This window comes from Apus apus, chromosome 13 (assembly GCF_020740795.1).
Source record: "Apus apus isolate bApuApu2 chromosome 13, bApuApu2.pri.cur, whole genome shotgun sequence".
In the NCBI taxonomy this organism is placed as follows: Eukaryota; Metazoa; Chordata; class Aves; order Apodiformes; family Apodidae; genus Apus; species Apus apus.
In genome coordinates this window covers 16,868,634-16,892,871 of record NC_067294.1, presented here as the reverse complement: position 1 = coordinate 16,892,871, position 24,238 = coordinate 16,868,634, and the positions used below count along the sequence as shown (strand labels likewise).

The window sequence follows — 24,238 nt, the reverse complement described above, 5'->3', positions numbered from 1 at the left end:
TAAAGCTAACAATGACACAAGCTGTTAGCAGAGAGAAAGGAGGAAAGTGGACAGGGACACAGGCTGCAAGAGAGTTTCCACCTCTAAAGACACCACACAACAGCTAATGAGGGGAAAATACATATGCATTGCCCTGCACTGCAGACACTTTCAGCAGCTTTATTAACAAGCTCTACTTCGAGTAAGGCAAATTTTAGCTCCCCAAGGTGACTCACCTGACCCAGAAGGCAGTGAAACAGTGAAAACCCTCAGCACACACCTATCAAAGGAGGCAAGTCAGGAACAAACTAAGAACAGAGTTGAGAAAACCACACAGCAGGCCATTCTGCAAGCCCCCAGGTCTAATCACACACCTCTCATTTAAAGAGAAAGAGATATTAAAGCATCATCTCTGTTGTCCTCAGGATAAGACAACATGCTTCAGTAAAGACATGGAACTACTTATTGATGGAGTCCAGCCCTGGAGCATGCCTTCCCCAAGAGAACAGCAACAGCTGTTGTGCCAAGGCCTACAGAGAGTTGGGATTAACTCCGTGTTTGAAATGCTGGTTGAGTGATTTAAAGGTTAAGGAATCCCTCCTCAATCTTTCCTGATAGTTCTGAGGATGGAAACAACTGCGTTGCTGCTTCCAGGTAGGACAGACACCAGGCTCAGGGGAGCAGCAGACCAGTGCAAGGCAGAGCCAGAGCACTGACAGCCAAGCCTGGTAAGTCCTAATGACAGCTGGGAGCTCTATAGGTACCAAGTGGATATCTTTAAGGTTCAGGACTTCAAGAATTTAACAGCCACAGGGCAGGCAGGAAGAAAAAAGCATCTTTAGTTTATATTCTTCTCTATGGATGACTGGTTTAGCTCTGGGACATCTATTAGCACCACAGCAGCTGTGGAACTTGGAAGTAAGAGAGTTTTGACTACACAACAGATGCCTTTTGCCTGCAATTAGCATCCAGTCCTAAGACACCTGGAACTTCAAAAAAGGCTAAGGTTAGACATTTGATTACACTGAACTACAGAAAAAAATACAGTAAGCTTTGGCAGGTACTACATCTCTAACATGTCACTGTGCTCCTGAGCAAAGCAAAATTAGGGTATGTTTCACAAGTCACCAGAGTCCATAGTGACAGTTAACTTTTACTGACACTGCAAAGTGGCATGATCAATGTCCCCTGTGTCATGAGTTTTACTCTCTGCCTGTGAGTGGAGAGCAAGCATCTAGACCAGCAAAGTCCTTTGGATGAGGAACATCTGCTGCCTGTAGTTAAAATAATTGAACACTCACATAGTTCACTGTGTAACATGCTGTAACAATGAAGACTAATGCATGTCAGATATCTACAGACCACACGTGCAGCCTTAATACACCTCCAGAGCTGAGAACTGCTGAACAAGTTGCAGTGCCTCCTCCACTCCAAGGGCTGGATTTGTCAGCCAGGTAGGTATTTGTTGACAAAGCTGAAACTTAGAGAAAACCTCCACTTTGTTCCAAATGAGAGAAGTCTTTACAGAATGAACTCAAAGCTCTTGCTCCCATGCTGCAGAGGTGCCCCCTTACCAGCAGGGACCAGGACAACAAACCCCACCTGACACCCAGCCAGGTTCTTGTGCAAAAAGCACAAAACCTGAAACATGACACAAAGATGTAAGGTGGAAGTGGTCAGCACTCCCCTCTATTGCAGCTCAAGACTCCTCCAGGACTTTCCCGTGACTAGCAGCTGTCTGACTGCGCCGTAAAACACGGCAGACGAGTGAAAGCACTGACAAAGTGGGAAACTACTCCAGTGCACCATGCAGATAAATTTCAGGGATATTACCCCTTCATATCTACAACTGTCTGTGGACAACAATTAACTTGACAAAGCATGCCAGTGAGAGTGTCCAGAGACACATGAAAAAGTTTTATACTACATTCAAATGAGCTGACGCTACTAGACTGCAGACTGCTTTCTTCTTCTTAGTGGGCACTTGATCATTTGAATATACCACAGTAAAGCTGTATCATCAAGATAGGAACTTCCCAGCACCTACTTTTACTGTCCATTTATTCAAAATCCGTAATCTTCATCAGGCAAATTACTAAGTGATCACCTGCTTTAAAAAACAAACAGTTTCGGTTGTTCAGGGAAAGGCAGCATCATTGCAGCACATTGTTTGCTGCAACTCCTCTGACTTCAACCTGTGCTCTAAGAGTCAAGAACAAGATTTAGTCTGTACTTGGGGACTCTCAGACACCCACTGGGAACCATGAAAATTCAAGGACACCACTCCAAAAGAGATGTTATGTAAACAACAAAACAATCCAAGCACTCCATTCTTCCGAAACCTTTGTTACACTACAAATACAATAAATAACAAAAACAGGTGTGACACAGAAAATTCACCCGAAACAACATGAAATGTACATTAAATATATGCAACCAGTGACCCTGGGGTACTAACTGAAAGCACTATTAAAAACAAAAATTAAATCTCAAAAAAACCCCACTTATGGGGAAATCTACCTGTGGAGGGCAGAAAAATTTCTAAAAGTTCTGTTTAAATAAGGGTTTGGGCCTCTGCAGATCAGATTCTCTGCAAAAAGACACTTTCAAGATTGTAACTGCTTAGTACCAGACTTCTCTGCTATTATGTTAACCAATAAACAATGTTATCTTTACGAAAGTGCATCAACTCTCACCATATCATCTTACCCTACCACATGTCTGTTAAAATTTTGTGCCTACTACTTTACAACGAGCTTTTTCTGAGCTTTTACCCCAGTACCAGCTGTAGGACATTTGCCTTGCTCTCTGGGTATTTCCTGGTGCCTAAACCTCCAGCTAGTCTGAGTATTGCTCAGTTGCCATGAACCAATTTAAAAGGGTAAACCAAGCTAAAAATATTACTTTTATCCTGTGGGGCTTTTTAGTAATTATTATATATTGTTTCCCACATATGCTTATGCAAGAGAAATGTTTTGGACTACTGGCAGGATTAGGACTACATGACAATTCCACCTCCTTGACACAGACTGCTCAGAGACACGAGGTAAACTATGATAAGGAACAAGAACTGGTTTCAGTGATCTGAGCCAGGAAAAAAACAACCCACATCCATTCTGAGCAGAAAAGAGGACTAGTTTGTGATTATTAAAACAGCTTCTACCAAGGCCATTAAACAGCTTGATTTCTATTTTGACAAGTGGTTTTGATTTGTTTTTTGGGGGGGGTTTATATGATGCAGTTACCACCAGGAAATGCCTATTTTACCAGTATGTTATCAAAAGCATTCCACTGCCTTTGAAACACAGATTTCAAATTAGTAACATATTTCCAGTCTCTTAATACACAAAAAGAGAACCTCCAGAAGTCTTACTTCCACATACAAGAGCAATAATTTGCAGCTTCACTCTCACAAAGTCTGATCCCTAACAAAGCAGGAAAATCAGAAGAACATACAGGTTAGTCCTCTTCCAAACTCCTTCATGTCTTTTAGCTTTAATGGCAGCTGACCAAAATCTTCAGGACTGTTCCAGGCAAAAGCCCATTCCTAATCCCTGCAACTTGCTCCAGAATTCCCTCTCCAGGGTAATGCTGGAAGCAGCAGAAAATGCCGGGTCTGGTCAGCAGATGCTGGGGCTGGTTTAGAATCACAGAACGTGTTGGGTTGGAAGGAACCTCTAAAGATCATTTAGTCCAAACCCTCTACAGTAAGCAGGGACATGTCACGCTAGAACAGATTGCTCAGAGCCCCATCAAGCCTGATCTTGAATGTCTCCAGGGATGGGGCCTCCACCACCTCTCTAAGCAACCTGTTCCAGTGATCCATCACCCTCACATTAAAGAATTTATGTCCAACCTAAATTCACACTTTCTAGTTTAAAAACACCACCTCTTGTCCTACCATTACATGAATGTAATGAACAGCTCTTTCCCAGCCTTCTTATAGGCCCCTTTCAGGTACTGGAAGGTCGCTATAAGGTCCCCCAAAAGTCTTCTCTTCAGGCTGAACAACCCCACCTCCCTCAGCCTGTTTGTAAGCAGTTCACATCTTAAGGACAATCAACTCCAGGCAAGATGAAGTGATTAATTTCATCCCCAGCCCATGCAGGAACCCAGTTACTAACCTGTATATCTGTCCATGCACCCACACACTCCTTGTGTTCCAGCCCCAGGGATAATGACTAATTTCATTCAAATACCTTCACAGGCAACAGTAACTGAGCAAGTCCTCTTTCAAGCAATGATGAAATCAAACTTTTAAAATTACTGCCTAGTGCTATCAATGTATTATTTCTTGAGGGGAAAGAGTGGTATTGAAACAGAACAAAGTAATTATATTTTTTTTACCATTTTTTTTTCCACCTGTGGTGCCGGGGAAGAGAAGAAGAGAGATGTCTCTCTGGTATGGAAATCAACATTCTCAAACACCTCATACCACTTTTGTACCAATATCAGCTACTGGAGCTACCAGTGTTCTCTTTAGGCTTATTCTTATATCTAAAGAAGTTAACAGCATACGTTTTATGATACAGAGTGCAAAAGTTCCACACGTTCCATACCTCTGCAACACATTTCCACCACCAAGACAAATATATCCACTCATACAGATAAGCAATTACAGGAAAGTGCCAGGGTGACAAGAAAATCAACCTGCAACAACATCCATCTTTCCTTAAGATTGCAAAAGAAAACTGAAACTGGCAACAACACATCACAAGCTAAAGCTGAGCTTTCCTTGAACCAAGTTTCCCTAGTTTCCACCAAATCATGATGCTGAGGCAAAGTTAGGGCTCTACAAGCCAGACTTGGACCCTGCATTAACAAAGCAAACATACCTGAAATCTTTTGTAAAATGTGAAAGGTTTATGATCCTTGTTACCTTGGGCACATTTTCTAGTTGAGCTCTGAGAGCCAGGTTGTAGGCTTGTGCCTGGTTAAGCCCACCAGGTCTCCCCACCCTTCAAGCAGCAGAGACCTCCATCAGCTGGCAGTTCATTCTGAGGCAGCAGATGGGAGGCAGAAGGATGTCTAGGCTCTGTTTTACACATCTCCAGATGTAAAGAGGTTGCTTTGCATTGGGCCTGGCATCCTGCTCCTTTAGGAGTTTGCAAACTTGTGCTCCTGCTCCCCATGGTGAGCAGGCAGGGTGTGTGCTGCAGCTGGGACTCAGGACTTGGCAACCCAGGTGCAGGCAGCTCCTCTGTGGCCAGCCACACCCCTGTGGCATATAAGGTGACCAGGCCAGTGTCTCCGGGACCATCCCAGACCACAGCCCCAGCTCCCACCCAACCCAACAGAGAGCAGAAGAAAACACATGCAGTGGAAAAGCAGTGGGTTGGCCCCATCCTGCAACAAACAGCCTCCATGGTCTTATGGTGTGGGTCTACACAGAGCCTTGAGATGGAGCAGAAGTGCTGATAAAAGCTCCATTTTAAAGCTACAGTGTTTCTTTTGTTGTGCAGCAGGTGAGAACAATACTGGCTCACCCATGATTTCTGTGCAACCAGGTGAGGCTGCTTTGAATGACAACCCAGGAGCTCCAGGAGGGCAGCACAATATTTTGTCAATACTTACAGCTGTTTCCTCACAAGCGATTTTGCTGAGTGACGACTAGTTAAGCTTGGCTACAGGTCAATTCATCTCACTCTCAGCACGGCTGGGTAGAAGGGAGTAGCAGGATGGATGGGGGAACGTGTCAGAATACCAAATCAGAGGGACAAAACACTGCTGCAGGAGGCATGAGACAGCTGCTGGGGCTGGTGAGCAATCCACTAAGGCAGAGCTGCCTTCAGAGGCTTGGGTTTTCATTTTGATGTTAATTAGTAACCTTATCTAAAGAAAATCTCAAGTTTTTCCTTTGTAAATTACACAAACTAATAGATTTATCCAGAAATATGAAGAGCAGGCTGACATTTACACCTGCAATAATTGTAAGAGCCTTGAAATATTTTAGGTCTTATATTTTACATGCATGTGAAGGCTTTAGAAATTGAACAACTAAAACTGGAAAAACACAGACCCCTGCAAAACTCTAATTAAGAAGAGTGAGCCAAGATAGCATATGCCCTTTTCCAAGAGGAAGAGAATGCATATTAAATCTGGGACTAAAGCCACCTAACTCCTGGCAAGACTGCTCAAACAAACAGATAATAAAACAATCCTACCACTAGTCATAAGACATTCAAAGCTAGAATTAATGTATCCTTTATTCATGATTAGAAGTATAAATAGCTTTGGTTTGTAACATTTTCAGTTATTTCCTGTAGGAAGGGATTCAGCAGCCTTAACCTGCAACATAGCAACAAAAAAACTAGATATGAATTTGTCTTTGACAGGAAATAAAAGGCATTAAAAACCAGAAATAGCATCAAAAGCTGAGAAACTGTTGAGAGACTGAGCAACTCGAGCCTTACCAGCACCAAAAAGCAGAACTATCTCCTCTACTTTCCACCTGGGCATCTTGGTAACTTCACCTGCCTCCCTCAACAAGAACGCCCTCGCTGACCACAAGGTTGGCACCACCAGCTGCCATTAGAGAAAGCCAGGAACCTTATTCCTATCACCTCCATTTACCAAAGGCAAGTGACTCACCAAGGAACCATGCAGGATTAAAAAGGCACTAAAAAATGTGGCACGCAGGACGTCATCCTGTACAGAGACACTATCGAGCCATTATTTACTAAGCTAACTAATTAGCCAGCCAGCCTTGCAGATAATGAGAATGCATTAAAGTATTTGAAAATCCAGCACAAACCTGATACATACAAAGTGGCTGCCCTTCTTCAAAAGAAAATGAATGTCAAAGGAAATAAACCATTTAGGAACAGTCAGCACAGCTCAGGTGGAGCGGGAAGGCAGCATCACCTACCAAAGGGCTCAGAAAAGGAAGCAAAGCAGAGAGCTATGGGATGCAGAGGTATTTTGCATTTTTATTGTATCAGCCTCTACTTGTAAAGAAATCATTAGATAGATTACTTAAATTAGCATTAGATAGATGATAAAGCAACAGCTACTCAAAACAAACAGAATTAATGCACAGAGCTGTACAATCTGGCACAGGAAAAACAAGGAAATTGAATATACTTAAGCTGACAGTGATCTGAAAAACCCAGCTGGTTAAATTCAGTTTTACAGCAAGAAATAAGCTTTAACTGAACATACACTTCACTGCAGTCTAGTACTGAAAGCACCCTTCCCTTCACACAGGCACTGCTCCAGAAGCAGGTCATATAACCAAAGTCACAGAGCAAGTTTTCAGAATGCATAAAATAAATTAATCCATCTACTGGAAATGACACTAGGAATACTCCCAGGGAATACAAGTTCCCAGGGTGTTTGATACAGTCCTGCCCTTTCAAAAGCATTTCCTAAACTCCAGCTGAAAATACCCAAGATTTATTTTAATACTTTTTTTGAGGGACAATGGAGAGGCCAGAGGGGGAAGTAGTACTGGGGTAGGGGGAGATGTTTCCACAGCACTAAGAAACTGATTGAGAAAAATATTTAGGGGAAGTTTGGAGATCACAGAATCATAGAATGTCTTGGGTTAGAAGGGACCTCTAAAGGTCATCTAGTCCAAACCCACGGCAGTAAGCAGGGACATCTCACACTAGAACAGATTGCTCAGAACCCATCAAGCCTGACCTTGAATGTCTCCAGGGATGGGGCCTCCACCACCTCTCTAGGTAACCCGTTCCATTGATCCACCACCCTCATAATAAAGAGCATCATCTCAGCACCCATCACCAAAAAAGCCACGTTTCCACTCTCTGGGAATAAGTCTTTGTGGCAGCGTATGGGGGGGGTGTCAGGACAGGAAGATTTGCTGCTTCATTAGTGCCTCTTTCTCCACACACATATTCCTCATAGATCTGGTAATTCATTTTAGCTGCCATTCCCAAGCAAAGTCCCACAGCATCTGCATACACAGGAACAGCTTCTGGGGGTGAGAAAAGCTGTATATGACAACAGAAGGGGGAGATGAGCAGGTGATCATCATACCCAGGTGATCCTGGGCACCAATCTTACCTGCACCTTCAGAGAGCCCAGCCTGCTTCAGACCAGCTCTCACAACACAAGAACATTAACTTTTCAGTGTGAAGACCCTGCCTTCCTCAATTACAAGATCTGACCATCTTGTAGGCCATTAGTTCCCAAGAGGTCAACTGCTCAGGTGCAAAACAGAAGGGCTTTCCATTTTTTTCCTTTTTTAAACATTTCAGTTATTTCTGCATTAGCCTCCCATTTTCTTGGCTTTTTTCAGTCCAGTGACCTCTAGAATTGGTATTCTTTGACTCCTGGAGAGGAGCCCAAAAACTCATTCTTCCTCTAAGGAAATACACAATTTGGCATTTAAGGGAAACAGTATCAAATGATATAGCTGCAGTCTTATTTTGTACTCGACATCAGAGATTTCATGTCACCTTCTTCCCCCGAAATGACTCAATAAAGACAGTCCTCAAAGGAGAGGTTCAAAGGCACAGCAGGGAAGAGCAACTAAGCCCCACATTATAAATTTTTCCCTACCCAGTCCAAGCAGCTGACTGGTAAGGTGGGGAAAGATATATATACCTGAACCCTTTGGAAAAAGGGAAATGAAACTGAAGCCACAGAAGCCACCTGGGCAATTTATGGTAGCTAGTCACTCAACCAAATCAACACAAGTAGAATTAATTGTGGAGGTTTAGTTTAGATGTTTTGAATAAAATTAACACACATTTAAAAGCAATGCAAGTTATATTAGGTTAAAATATAAGGTTAAAAAATATGAGGCTAGCACATAAATGGAGGTATACAATTCAGGCTACCACTGACACCCACAGCTATAATTCAGCTGCTGGGAAGCTTGAAAGGGAGTAACATCCACCTAGACCTTCCAACAGTAGATACCTGACAGGCTGTGTGTGCTACAAACAAGTCCCAGGGTTACCTTCCTACTCAGGAGACAGAATTTTTCAAAAGCATCATACACCAATGTTACTAATTAACAGCTAGAATGAATCTCAAACCGGTCAATACAAATGGTCACAGGTTGATAGCAAGAGAGAAAAGAAACTTCCAAATGCAGATAAGTCTCGAGCACATAACAAGGGGTGTCTGGAAAAAGCTGCAGGAAGATACTTCAGGATCTCCAGTTTCATGCATATCTTTTGAGAAGTCATGCAACTACATTCCTACATCAAGACAACATTTAAAAAATTTAACTGTATCAGAATTATTTGAAGTCTTGAATAGTTTAAGATGGTAAGTGCCCTGACTCCAAACTGCCCCCTATGTGCCAGCCTCATGCTTCATGGACAAATCTCAGTCTATCACTATAAAAACAAAACAAAATGGTGCCTGCCTTGCTCAGTTCAAAATTCAGTCAGCACAAAGGCAATAAAAAGCTTTGTTGTTTTTGTGGGTTTTTTAAGGAGTCCATCTTTTAAATACGAGACCAAATTATATTCCCTAAAATGCAGTAGATGAAAGGCAAACTAGAAGGAAAATTTGAAGCAGGCATGAAATGGAAAGGGCAGGGTGGCTGTGGAATGCCCCAGCAGGGACACCTGCCTGCTGCCTGAACACCTCAGACTCACAGAGCTAGTAAATCCACCTGCAACCACCAAGTCTGCACCTTCTCTCTCTCCAGATATCCAGGCACACTCCTGCATCTTTCACATTTCCTCTGCTCCACAGAGAAACTTGGCTCTCAAGATGTCATACCTACAAAACTAAACAGCTTCTAAACCACGAATCATTTGTTTTCAAAGCCTTTTTATTTTTTTCAAATAGCTACCAGGCTTCATTTTCCAAGTTCTTTCCACAGGTTTCATAAAGTAACTGATAATGTCAATTCAAGTTACCATATTCTGTAAACCACAGATGACAGCACCCCAGGCATACAGAAGAGATTCTGAACTAAGAAGCAATTTTATTATTTTTTTTTCTGGCCACATATGGCAGCAGTACAGCACCCAGTGAACAGCAAAAAACTTTCTTCTTGACAGTCAGAGGTTAACACACATGTAGGATGAGCCAATAAACCACAAATGGCTGCACATCACGCAACATTTGCTTTCAATCTGAAACATCCAGACATTGCAGAGAAACACGCTCAATTTGTGAAAGGCAGAGTCATCTGTGAAGGCAAGCTCAGATCCATGCCACTTTGCTTTTTCACTGACTCCTTCTAATTTTGCCATGCCCTGGTTTTCACCTTATGGCCTGATGCTCAGGGAAAACTTCTTTTAATTCATGCTGAAGCAAAATATATCTTTTTGCACACCTTTGCAAGGAAGTTCTTGGCCTGAGAGCCTATAGGTTTGTTGCTGCTATTGGAAAGAAACAACTATTTTAGAGTGCCAATTCAGCAAGAATAATTTTTAAGTATACAGTCTCTAAAAGTAATGAAGTCAGTCTTATCAAATAGCTTTAAGCAGATGGTTGTTAACCCTGGCATATACACACTCCCTGCTCTGTTTCTCCTCTGTCCATTTGTCTCTAACTCCTGTCCCTCCTGCTGAAGAAACATGTCTCTGCTAACAAGGAGGAGGCCAAAATTTTCTCCTCTATTTCAACAGCTTTCCAAGATAAAGCTTAACCCTCATCCGTTCATCAGACACAAGAAAGATTAAGTCACTCTTCCGCCTCTATTTACATTCAAGAGGGCTGCCACTGCTTGAATAAGCCACAAACACTAATTATTCTGTATTGATTCAGTCGACTTTTCTGGGACAAAGTAGGTCTAAGGATCCAGGACACATTAGAGGCATTAGAGAACATCAGTTTTCTTACACAGGATAAAACAGGTTAAGCAAAGAGCAGGGTCTAGGTGTTAAACACCACATCTAGAATGGAAATTCTGAGTTCCTGTCAAGAAAAGACTTCTATTGCTTGCATTGGGATGGGTAAAAAAAGGCAAAGAGAGATCAGAAAGCAAAAAAAAAAAAACAGAGCATAAGAGGTTTTGCATATCATCAGAACTGGAGAAGATATTAGCAGTGCCAGAAAATAACAGAGATCCATGCACAGTGACTGTCCTTATTCTCTCACTTAATTATCTTCTGAATTTCATCTTGTAAAATGATAGGAATTTAATCCAGAGCTTGTATTAGATCAAGGCTAAAGAAGAAAGGGGAAGACCAGGACTTGAGATACAAGTAATTTGTGGTAATGCAAGAATTGTAGTATTCCAGCTTGGTAATAATTCCATCACCCCTTCCCTCCAAAAAGAGGAATTCAAAAGCCCAGTTGTGTGTGTAATACTTCTGCACACTGAGAACATGATCCTGCTGGAGGCTAAAATTCTGCTTATCCACAGATCAGCAGTCACTGTGCAAACCTACATGCTCTGTTCCATCTATACTCCTCAATTTTCTCAAGTTAGTACCAAAAGGAGCTTCACTAGGAGTGACTAAATATATAATCTTATGTAGGCAAACACAGTTCAAATATTTTCCTACAAAATGGTAGGATTCAAATGAATTAAGTTGCAAACCACAGAATTTTAAAGTCAAATCCATACATAGCATTATAGTATATTTATGTAAAATGGTTTATAGCTCAACAGAAGTTAAATGCTGGTAAAGGCCAACCACCGTATCAGAAACAAGTCTGTGTAGCTTATTACTTCAGATCTTCCTTCTACCAATGTTAAGTGTCAGTGGATTAACATTAGATTAAGAAAGGCCTAGATTTATGATATAATATTAGAAGATGTGTTAACATCCAGTGATAGCACATGGCTAACAAGAAAGGAAATAAAAGATGTTCCCTCAATACAAACCTTTAAGGGATGGGAAAGGAAAGAAGGGATAGGGATTCAGGTAGGATGAAGGCCTTCACTGCCACACGAGGTATCTGCAGGACTCCATTCCCTAGTTTAAGGATAGCATTAGACTACAGTTCTGTTGCACACATATGGAGTAAGCAGCAAGTTGTGGCTGCCTCATCCCTGGAAGTGTTGAAGGGCAGATTGGATGGGGCTTGGAGCAACCTGGTCTAGTGGGAGGTGCCCCTGCCCATGCAGGGGGTTGCAACTGGATGATGTTGAAGGTCTCTTCCAACCCAAACCAGCCTGGGATTCTATGATTCCAAGAAGTGAGGGCAACCTTCCCTCTTTTACATATATTAAGAGTCTACAAGAAAAATATTGAAAGGTATGGAAAGACTGCAAGGCTGAGTAGTGCTGCACAAGACACTAGGTCCCAACAACTGTCAAATCTATTCAATGTAAGAGTTATTATTAGCAATTTTGTGCCAAACAAGCAAGACAGTGGATGAGGAAGAGGAATGACTTAAGATTTCAATAGACTGCTAAGCCCATGCTGGAGCTAGACCAAGGTGTGAGCTGGGCGTTGGTGGGTTTCTCCAAGCAGGCATTAAGGCAGCCATATACTTCTTTAAGAAGTGCATTCTCACTGCTGCACAAAGGCTGCCTTTGGCCTGAAAACACACCCAGGGCTTTCAAACTGTGGCCACTTGCTTAAATGAACTGGTAGTCTCAGCTGAGAGGGACTGCACTGATGTTTTACCACCAGCCATGACAAACATCAAAAGGGCTTACCAGATGTGCTGTCCTTCCTCCCCTCTGAGGCCAAGCACCCTCATGGCAGCAGTGGTTTGGGATCTCTAAACAGGTATTTCCACATGCATGTCAGGATGAGCTTAGGGTAACTGCTCAGATGAAAGGGAGCTCTGAAGAGCTTTAAAACCCAAAGCCCACAAAGCTGGTAAAGCTTTGCATGAGACACCTTCCCTTTCTTTCTGTAGGCCCTTGTATTACTGGCTAAGAAATAAAAGTTCCCAGAATGTCTTCTGAAAACATACTCCACACTAAGTCCCAGACCAGAATGATGCTGGGTGAGCAACTTGGAAGCTTGTTTCTGTGGCCTGAAAATGCTCAACTGATGCTGAGTGAAATTCTTCTCAGCTTCATCAGGCTTCACTCCAAGTAAACTGAATTATTTACCCTATGTCAGCCTGTAGGCATTGGACTTAAAAACTGTATCACTTCAGAAATGCTTTGTTTTTAAAAGCAGCATCTTTGTCAAACTGATAATGTCTATGGAAATGAGTGCCCAGAATAACAGCACAGCTCTCTTTACCAAACAGCAAAGTCCATGACAGGAAAATCTATCCAGGCTTTCAAACCACGTCCATCATGTCAGCATTCAAGCATCTTAAACTGACAGAAACAATATTAAAAAAGAAAGTGTAGATTATCTCAAGGCAGAATTTTTATCAACATTCTTTATCATAAATATGGATCAGTCTGCCATTTTAATTCAATCTCTTTCCACAGAAACAGTTGCTTTCATTAAAAGGGCTATGCAAGACCCCTTTCAAATACATAGATACTTGATGGAAATAAGTTTTACAGTCATGTGGAAATTCACATATGTGCCTTCCCAAGCTTGGATCTCTGAGGGGAATACAAAGCTGTGCATCAACATAATTAATAAACAAATTAATAATGAAATCACATCTACATTATGGAAATAACCAGAGTGTCAGGAGTAGAAATACTCTTCACTGATAGTTCTGAAGACAAAATTACTTCTCAAAAAAGGCACTGAACAGATAAGCTAGGTACTTTCTTGTCCATTCATTTTCAAGCATCAGAGATGCTCAAGGAAGCTCAGGAAAGAAAAGCAAAATAGTACAATTAAGGTTGAGAAAACGCACCTGTCTGGAGTAGTACACTTCTGTAAGGGCACTAAAATCTGAAACAGGGTGCAAAACAAGCATTTAGCAAGTGATGAGACCTCCAAGTCTAAAACCAGAAGTGTTGAGACCTACTTCAGATATGCTGACAGCCAAGTCACACCAGCTTGGTGTTACGAGTTAGGAGGAAGTACAGTGCAGCATCCTGGGGTTCTACCACTTCACTGACCTTCACCTTGTGCTATACAATTGTTACATTAAAAGAAATACAACCCCTAGCCCCAAACATACCCAGCTATGGTACTCAAACCTCTTGTGGCCAAACAGAAGATGGAAACTAGAAAAAAACAACCCACAATCAGCTGAAATAATCTGTGCCTGGAATGCCTGCTCTGAAACTGGCCCCAAATGGTTTTTCTCCATTTGCTGCCAAGCACCTCTAATGCAATCCAGACAGTCAAGGACACAGTCAGAATGTTAATATGAAAGCATTAAAATTCCCATTGAAATAGGACCTGTCAAGCTACTTTATGTAACATGATTTATCATTTCCAAATGTAGTAACAAGGGATTTTATTGTACAGGAGCATGTTGTACACAATGGGGCTCTGGGTTCACCTTCCACACTAGCCAAACTGCACTTTCTGACAAAGTTTACAGTGTCCAAGTTACTGGTGTGTATGAAAGGGTAACTATTTGCATTAGAAATTGATGGGGTATACAACAGATTTAACATGAGAGCTCTATGCACAGTTCTGTGCATGCTGAACAGAACTGGACACCTCTGATCACTGCTGCTGAGTGGCTCCAAAATTGAGCTTATGGGAAGCCAAACTGTCCCTCAGGGCACTTGCATTAAGCAATAAAAATGGGCTGTCAAAAGCTTAAGGAAGTTTTTACTTCCAGTCTCACATGTCCATCAGATAACTGATGTCTTCCACAAACTCCAACCAGTCAGACTGAGAGCAGACTGGAAGCTTTTGGTTAAGCTTCCAGTGGATGCACCTTCTAACCAGCTAAACCCCAGCCTCAAAACCCACAGCATCCTGTGTTTGCCACATTTAACACAGCCACTAAAATCGAGGCAAGCTGCCCAAGTTCTTCACTAACACAACCCATGGAGAGTTACAGCACAAAGCACAAATCCTCTCACAACTTACACTTGGTGGATTAGTGTGCCTGTAGCCACACTTTCCTACCTCACCATTCTACATACAAGCTTCTCAGAAATGCAGAAATATTTCAGCTCTCAGCTCACTCTTCTTTTTATGCACTCAGTCTTAAGTATTTTAGGTAATGTAACTGCAATGAAGACTACATGTATAAATTTGAGGTAGAGTTGACTGGTACAGTATAGAAAAGCAGAGCCATTGGCAAGAATTGTACCTGCTCTCTACTGGGAGAGGTACCCCACCAGCTGCCAGTGCAAAGGCAACACTGGGATTGAATTAGAAGTAGTGTAAAAAATATTTTGCTTCTTAATTTTTCTTTGGAGCAAACTGCAACCCATCGATGTCTACCCACACAAGATTCTGGAGTTAGACACAAGATTTTGTTGTGGGTTTTTTATATTACTGCACTCAGGATCCAAGCTTTGTTACTAACTTCTTCATTGGTGTAGTATTAATCTTTAACATCGTTCAAGTAGATGTTTTTTAGCCCATTAGCTGGCTGTAACCAGCAGAAGGCCTTTGCTGACTTAAATGGCATTTTGTTTAGACTTATGTGGGGAAGAAGAAGAACTGTTTCTCACAGTCCTTTCCTCTGCTTAAGTCTGATATCTGTGTCAACAAAACTCAAACATGCTTTGATATTTTTTTCATTTATTTAATAAAACACACACCAAGAATGCCTGACTGCAACAGAACACAAAAATCTGGATCTTGCCATCAACTACTTAGGTTTGTAGTATAACTATGACTGATGTGGTGAGTTTATTGCCCTCATTCCAGGCAGCTGATCCCAGACCCAAGACTTTTACAACACTAGTCAGAATCAATAATGACTTTCTTTAGGCCTTTCTACTCCTTCTCTGACATTCACCACTAGCATTAAGAACCAAGCTTACTCCAAGTAATAAAAACCAAATGCATATAGACATTTGTGTTTGCTATTTCAATCCAGGAGGGACCAACAATGCAAGTTTAAAAAGGAAAAGTATTTTCTGTTGGAATTGTGAGAAGTGAGCTAAAGCCATAACGGAAAGCAGCTCTCCCCACGCGAAGTGGAAGATGAGGAGAAAAAGCTAAAGACTTGGATGCTACAATTAAGGGATAAACAGCTGGCATTTTAAAGAATGTGGTTTATAAACCAAGATGCTGGGTAATAAAATGGCAGATGAAGTTCAGTGGACATGGGTAATAAGTGATTCACAAGGGAAAGACAATCTAACTTAACATACAGAGAAACAGATTCCTCTCGATGGCAGCTGTTCCATTGAGGTACCATCTCAGTGCTCAGCAGCTATCAGAGGAAATAAAGTGTTAGGCATTGTGCAGACAGGACTAAAGAACACTAGCAGAAGATCCCATGACACCACCTGAATCCTGAACAGCAGATGCAGTTCTGGTTCCTGCATCTCAAAAGGAATCGGAAGATCCAAAGCACAGGAGATCACAGAACATAGTCATAGAATGGTGAAGGTTAGAAGGGACCCTAAAGATCATCAGGTTCCAACCTCCCTTCTATGAGCAGGGACACCTCCCACCAGACCAGGCTGCACAAGCCTCATCCAACCTGGCCTTAAACACCTCCAGGGAGGGGGCAGCCACAACCTCCCTGGGCAACCTGTTCCAGTGTCTCACCACTCTCATGGAAGTGCCCTTTAGAAACTCACTTCCTGATCACTGCCACTTCACACACTGATTCTCATCTCAGAGTCTTCTTGGGCCACATGAGCTGGATTCTCTGAGTCTATCTAAACAAGGAGGCAGCCACTGCCACAACAAATGCTGTCTAGCACTAAGTCCACAGGACTAGGCTAAAATCAGCTGATGCAGACTTCTGTGAAATGCAGATAAGCACAGGCATAGAGTCCTAAGCCACTCCACAAATCCCACCCTAATCCACCATGTGTTTGATAACGAGTGCACAGCCAAAGCTGAGAGGAGGTGTTGAATATCTTGCAAGCACCTAATCAAACTGGGACACATTATTCTGGAGGAGGTAAGACCAAAATCTCCTACATAATATGGCTCAACATAAGTGGCACAGAAGAGAATGAGCAAGGAGTAACTGCTCAGGTTCTTTTCCTAAATGACATGGAGGAAACATCCAACAGGACAGGCAGAGGGTCGGTCTGCTTCAAAACAAAAGATGTTTCTTCACACAGAGCCTCGTTAAAGCACGACAATTCCTTGCTAACAAGGATTATGGATGCTGTGAGTTTATATGGGGTAAGAGAGAAACTATACAGATTCACTGGGGAAAAGTCATCAAGAGCCATTAAATGCAGTCAGCAATGCCAGCTCTGGCAGTACCCAAGCTGCAGACCACTAGCACTTGGGGTGTACTTTGGGTAAATAAAACTACACATCTTGTTACTGTCCTCTTTCTTGTAGGGTCCACCACTGACCACTGTCAAGACAAGATATTGGCCTTGATGTACAAAACTTATTTTGATCAAGTTGGGCAACACCTGAAATGGCAAACTAGGTGAGCTAGATGGAAGAGGAGACAAAACCCACCAATTTAGGAAAAGTAGATACAAACTTCCATAATAAACTACTGAACACACAACTCTTACCCTTCTTTTAGAGGTATAATCACAGGCCTCATCACCTTGTTAGCAGATGCAGCAGGGGTCAAGAGATGCTGTAATTCACTTTATTACCGAATACTGTTAATCAGATAGAAACTTCTGCCACACATCATATAACACAGCCTGCAACATCTGCAGACTTACAGACTCTCAGGGACAGGCCCAGAGGGACTGTTAAACTATGGGTCCAAACCACTAAACTTTGTGTTATAAGCTAACTAGGAAACAGTCTTCTTATTGCCAGAGGTCTGAAAGAAAACCCAAAAGCTAGAGGAAGTCACTAAAACAGAAGGCATTTAAAACCAGAAGGGAAATCTGCCTCAAGACATTCCCCTGCTTCAGCTTCTCCAGTGTACTACTCCTCCTCCAACCTCCTCTCTCAATTTTTACACTTGGCCAATAAATACCTCTTACTCTAGCACTGAGATAAGATTTACGATGCACCGCAAGTGCTGTGCAATTAACAGATTTAATGTCTGATTCATCTCCTGCTTCAAAGGGGCACTGGAGAAAAGCACAACAGGAGATGGCTGGGTACTGAGCTGTGGGTACATCATACATACACATGATATGACATTTCCTCTACCACTACTCTAAGTCAGCACATACCCACTCTTCCTGTGGATGTATCAATCCTTTTTCACCATCTAGGAGTCCTAACTATTATTCACTCTTCAGTTTGATCATTGAGAGATTTTTCTCTACCCTCAGTATGGATTTTTACACACCATCCCACATTTTCACCATAATTTATCAATTGCTTTTTCCACTCCATTTCACTGAATTTCTAATCTCATTTCCCCAACTACACTGTCTACAATCATAACATAGCACTGACTTTAAAAAATTCAGCACGCTCCACTAATTTCACAATGTGTTAAAAGAGATATCAGAGGGAATACATTCTTTCCCTCTCAGCATGATTACTTTAACTTGCATATCAGAGACAACAGCACAGAGCTGGGGAGGAGGACAGGCATGTCTGCAAAAGAAAGTCAGAGCTCTGCCAGCTCACACAGGTATTGACCAACTTTCAACAAGACCAATGCCACCAACTCTTACATGCAAGACTGAGCATTTACCTCTTCCCCATTTTTCATTAGCATTTGGTGGATGGTTTATTTTGAACCATGCTGACAGGGCTTCATCCAACTCAGCAGCACATTTGTTGGAGGGATTATTAGAGATGCATCATGCACTAATAGAACACCCTGCTCTGAAAAGCATTTTAAATGGCACAACTTAGTGGCTTGCTTGCAGTTCTGACTTCTACATAATGTCAATGCTGAGCACAAGCTACTTGCACAAGCTACTTTCACAAGCAATTAAGACAGACTACATGAAGTACCTACCTCAGCCTGCAGGCTATATAAGACTTGCTTTTCAGGTTTGTTCAATTATTTTGTCCTTGTCTTCAGTAAAATGAAATCCTTGTTTTACTTTCTCCCCACCACACACTGCATCTGTTCTCCAAATTATACCCTATCCACACAAGGCAGCCTTTGGACCAGTTTTACTCTATACTGACATAGTTTTCACCCAAAGGTTTGAAGGTAAGGTACATAGCAATGCTCCTAAAAAAATCTTACTGTCTGAAAAAAGAAAGTCTCTCTGTACTAAGTTTCAATTCAAACATGCTCAAAAGCATAAACAACTCTTCACCTCATCCTATGGAGATTTCTCCAGTCCTTTTTCCTTGCCACAGTGCTAGAAGCCATGTAGTCTGCTTTAGCTGTTGTTATTTCTGCAACTTTACTTCTGAAATCAACTGTAATCTTAAAGACTAGACATAGACTAAATCTTATGATATCCCAACCTCATGTCTCAAGACAGCAAGAGCTGTTCAGATTAAAAACCACTGGGATAACGACAAAGAGGCAACCAGGGGAGAAATGTCCAATATTACAACACTACGCCCTCAAAGAAGCTCATCCACATGACATGACACTTACTCCAACTATAGGAACAGTCTCAGGCTTCAAATCCTGCAGGCACATCAAATGCCTACACGATGGTAAAAAAAAAAATACTCAGGAGTCCAAACTGTTCTCAGGATTTCTTACTAAATATTTAACTTTGTGCATCACCTCTACTCAAAGTAGCAACAGTAATTAACTTGATTCTGAGAATCTATGCCTCTAAAAAGATGACAGTTAAACTTCCCTTTCAACAGAAGTGAACTTTATCTGTAAGCCAAATACCTCACCTTACGCAAACTGAGGCTGAAAACCAGACTAATTCTATTGAATTTCTACACAAACCAATATTAACAGTCATAAAGTCAAAACAGTGCCAAAAGGTTAAAATTTATGATGATAATCACAGAATTACAGAATGTTGGGGGTTGGAAGGGAGTTCTGGAGATCATCAAGTCCAATCATCCTGCAAGAGCAGGACCAAAGCTAGGGAAGGTCACCCAGAAATGCATCCAGACAGGTCTTGAAAGTCTCCGGAGGAGAAGACTCCACAACCTCTCGGGGGCAGCCCATTCCAGTGCTCTGTAACCCAATATGATAACCACTAATAGTTGCTTAGAAGACTACAGATCAATTTTAAGGTAAGTATCATTGATGATTTATAAATCTGTTTGATCCTGTTTCCAGACAAACCTTTCAGGACTGCTAGTTAGTCTTCAAATTCTGTTTGGGAACAGAACAAGCCAGCTTCAAGACACACAGCTTCAACTCCACATTTTAGATCATGACATGGAGTTAAAAACCACCCAAACTAAGCAAACAAAACAGAGGATACTCACATTGCCCATGTATTCTGAAAGAAGATCCTGCAAGGCCTGTCTCACTGCATTACACTCAGCAACAATCCGCTCCCGTCGGTCATCACGTGTGCAGGATGAATCAGCCATCAGGGCTGCTCCACTAATGATGCTCTCCAGGCGTTCTTCCAGGGAAGGCCTAAAACGTTCTTCACTGAAGGTTGATGGATCCACAATAATTTGTTTCTAGTCAAATAAAGGTTTTAGAAATTAGTAAGCAGACCAAGCAGCAAGTTCCCGTTAAGTCATCGAGACAACCAATGTTTACAGCAAACCCCTGGTTGGGCAGAAAAGGCAAACTCCACACCATTTTGGCACTGAGGATCATTTTTATAAGTAGTTTTGTAAAAAATACTGAAAGGTTCCCCAGCAGACTACATTGCTAGTCATTTCTTGTGCTGCTTTGACAGCTCAACGAAACTTGGCCACAGGAAGCCTAGTTACATGAATGGCAAAAATCAAACGTGCCAGCACAAATAGGGTTCAAAGTACAGAACTCTTCTTAACTACATGTCAATCTAGACATGCCTTCACTAGTTAACTTGTCAGATACAATTATCCCATCATGAACAAAAACCCCAGGAAAACAAACATCCAAAATTAGTCCTATATATAGGGCTCTGTTGTCCTAATTTATCCACTCTTTCTTCTCTTCCCCCTTGTGCAGGTAAATACAGATTCTCAAAGTGAAACACCAACACAAATGTTTCAAGGAGCACAGAAATCAATTTCTTCGTGGCAGAAAACTATCACAGGCTTATCTTGACAGAGCATTAAGCACAGCTCACAGGGAGAGGCTGCAGGCTGAAACTGCAGTGCTCATATACCTGTTGTAGCACCAAGAGGCCAATACCACCACCCACAGAAGTTCCCCAGGAAACAGCAGTGTAGTATTTATTACCCACCTTATGAGTACTTTCAGGTGGTTTATTTAAACAGGTTTGCAATTCATCAAGGAAAACTTATTTGGCCATTTCAAGGTTTGGTGGTTTGCTTATGATTTGGGTGGGTTTTCTTCCTACTACAGGGACAGGAGGGGAGGATGTTGCTAATATAAAAAGAAGCCCCCAAAGTTCTTTTAAATGGGAGTTTTTGCAGTTTGCATGCCAGCTAACTTCAATGACAACACTGCAACCACTGCCTCTCCCCCCAGCCAGCACGTTCCATCTCCCTACAGAGTAATCACGCAAGTCTTCGCAGCAGGATTAGAACATGGCATGTGCTTTCCAACATGCTCCTCATTTTTCCTTTTAGCTGTGCAGAGAACACAATGGTAGCATGTTACAACTCCAGAACTGCACCATCAAGGCCAGCGATAATCATAATCTTGTTATCTCCTTGTAGCCATTTAATATTTTACCATCACGGTGAAAACACTGGAGTATTTGGGAGCATGTGTGTGCAAAGCCTCTATAACAAAAGCACAATAACATTCAAGCATTAGCAGGAAATGAAGAGCAGGGATAAGATCTGCAGAGAACCTGAACACATTTGTTTTGTCAGTCTCCCTTGGCAGGATGGAGATGACAAAGCTATCGCACCCAGCATGCTCTGAAGCTGGGCTGCTGAATGAGCCCTGCTGCTGCTAGAGAGCCTCACAAAGCAGAACTAAAAGCTCAAAAGCTCCATGTGAACTGCAGCATTCAAAGTCTCCAGACATATATTAGAGTTCTTACAGTAAAATATGGCCATATATCAGAAATCACATTAAATGGTTTGAGCTAGATTAGCCAGCCCATGAACCTGAACTGCTGCTTCACTTCTACGTATCCCAGTCAGTCTTTACCATGGGTGTGCTGTTCCAGGGCCTGCCTGACCCTCCCACAGACACCTGCTCACACCTTGGGTGCTACCCTGAAGCACATTCTTAAGACTTGGGTAGCTGAACATACAACTGGTGGAATTTAAGAAAAGCAGACTTCAAACTGAAATCATAGTCACAAAGACCAAGACAACCATGACATCAGAGAAGGGCCTCACACTGGGCACAGGGAGAACTCAAGTAAAAGAACCTGGCACAGAAGGGAATTCAGGGAAGGAGCAAGAGTTGTAAGAGTGAAAAGGAAAAGGTTGGCAATATCTAGCGAAAACAAAAGTATTTAACACCTTTTGAGTGGTGGCTTTCCAATATTAGATAGAGTTTTAGAGCTAAGTTACTGCCCAGGTGTTTAAAATTCAGAGGCTGAATCAGTGGTAGACACAAAATACTAACTTCAAAAGGGAAGTGTTCTCAGTAAAAATGCATGGCTATCCTCAGCAACTCCCTGAATGTGAGATAAGGAGTATGACAGATCACTACAACACACCAATGTGAAATGACTTCATTCCCAACTAAAGATCATATTAAACTTCCCACTTTGTGTTCCTCTCGATAGGCAGTTTGGGCAACTCCAAATACATTATTCATTTTTAATAAGTAATTTCTGTCACCTACAAGAATACATGACATAAATATATTATGAAATAATGAATTTCAAATAAATGAAGGGCTTACATCTAATGTAGCAGTAAGCTAACTGCTATTTCAGAGCTACTTCAGCTTGACAGCTTTCAATCACCAAGAACTGCATATACAGAAAGTTCTATATTCTATCAGCCCTAGTTTGGATAAAGACCTTTTTTAAAAATAAAAGCCTGCTTCACCTGGGAATTGCTGTGTTTCAGTAGAAAATGATCTTTCAGGCAATATAAATAAAAGCAAGCTGTTGCTAGTAAATAAGGGGAATGAAGAGTTGGAGTTACCACTTTTGTTTACAGAAAGGGCTCAAAACTTACATCAAAGTTATTCAGAGCATAAGCCAGCTCTCCACCTCCTCCCTGCTGCTGGGCAGCATCATCTGATGCAGTTGCTTGAGCTGCATTTGAGATGCCCGTGACTGCCTGCTGAAGCTGCTTGTAGATCAAGTCCCTGTTGGCTTTGTAAGCAGCTACATCAGGGTGCTGCAGACAGGCCTGGGATGCTGTGTAAAGAATGGGAACATTCTTCTGCAGAATTCCTCTGGCTGCCGCCATTTGGTCACGGTGACCCACATCTTTCAGTTCCTATTAGGGAAATTAAAAGAAAAAGCACATTTGAGAACATTCCCCACATTTAAGATCCATACCTAGCCTTCCTGCATCTCCAGAAGATGGGCAGGCTCTTTGCTTAGAATGCTCAAATCTAACTACCTTCTGATTGAGTATCCCTATTCTTAAGGGCTCAACTAGTTTGAAAACACAACAGCTTCATAAAGACAAAAAAGAAGAAAAAAGTACTGTAGGGCAATTCACATCTTCAGAATTCAAAATCTGAGGCTAGATTTTTGCTCCTCTCCACAGCAGAGGACCACCATTTTGAAAACTGGCAACACCTATAAATCAGGAGGACACAGAAGTTGTGAGCGCGCATTTTTCTCCCCATTCCTTCCAGTTCGCATTAAATCTATAGAACCACAAAGAAACCTACACTCTCACAACATACCTTACATTTTTAGGTAACTTAAGAACCAAGCTAATTTTTAACTATCAAATGAACAACAGGCTTCCTCTGCAATCTTGTCTTGCACTTGCACATGAGACATGAGATCTTTAATTTGAACTCTACAACTGACAACCAGAATGTTTTCTTTAATCACACCTAGAAGATGGTTGTTTACTCTCCTCGAGAGACTTGGGTACTTAATTTTTGAAGCACAAGTATATCATCTCATTGAACTTCTTGTTCATCTCCAATGAGACAAAATTAATTCAAGGAGTGTAATTACCACTCATTTAAGATTAGCAAGCAAGTCCGTAGGTCTTTTCCTGAACACTCACTGCTGCAATTCTCTAAAGCACCATCACCTCTGGCTTGGAATAGAAGCACTATGATTAGATAAAGCTTCTGAGTCCGGCATGAGCAGTAAGCTTATAAAAGAACAAACACAGTTATTAGCAGCATTGTAATTTTAAAATTACCTCTTAAACCTAACGAAGAGGTGATGGAAATGAGGAAGAGCACTGCCTTACTGAGAAAGGGAAAAAACATCTGACAGACTCTTTCAAATGAATGGGTAATAGGTGACCTCTGTAAGACCCACAGCAAGCAGGGAGGGCACCCC

General features: G+C 41.8%; 1 protein-coding gene across 2 annotated transcripts in view; it reads right to left on the bottom strand.

Moving 5' to 3' along the window:
* The window catches only part of CTNNA1 (catenin alpha 1), a 119,736-nt gene that overhangs the window by 67,414 nt on the left and 28,084 nt on the right, over nt 1-24,238 (bottom strand). For both annotated transcript variants that reach the window (XM_051630778.1, XM_051630777.1), the window contains exons 6-7: nt 22,935-23,201; nt 20,142-20,345 (exon numbers count right to left, since the gene is read on the bottom strand). In XM_051630778.1, coding sequence (XP_051486738.1) covers nt 20,142-20,345; nt 22,935-23,201 — 471 coding nt within the window. The remainder of the gene's footprint in view (nt 1-20,141; nt 20,346-22,934; nt 23,202-24,238) is intronic.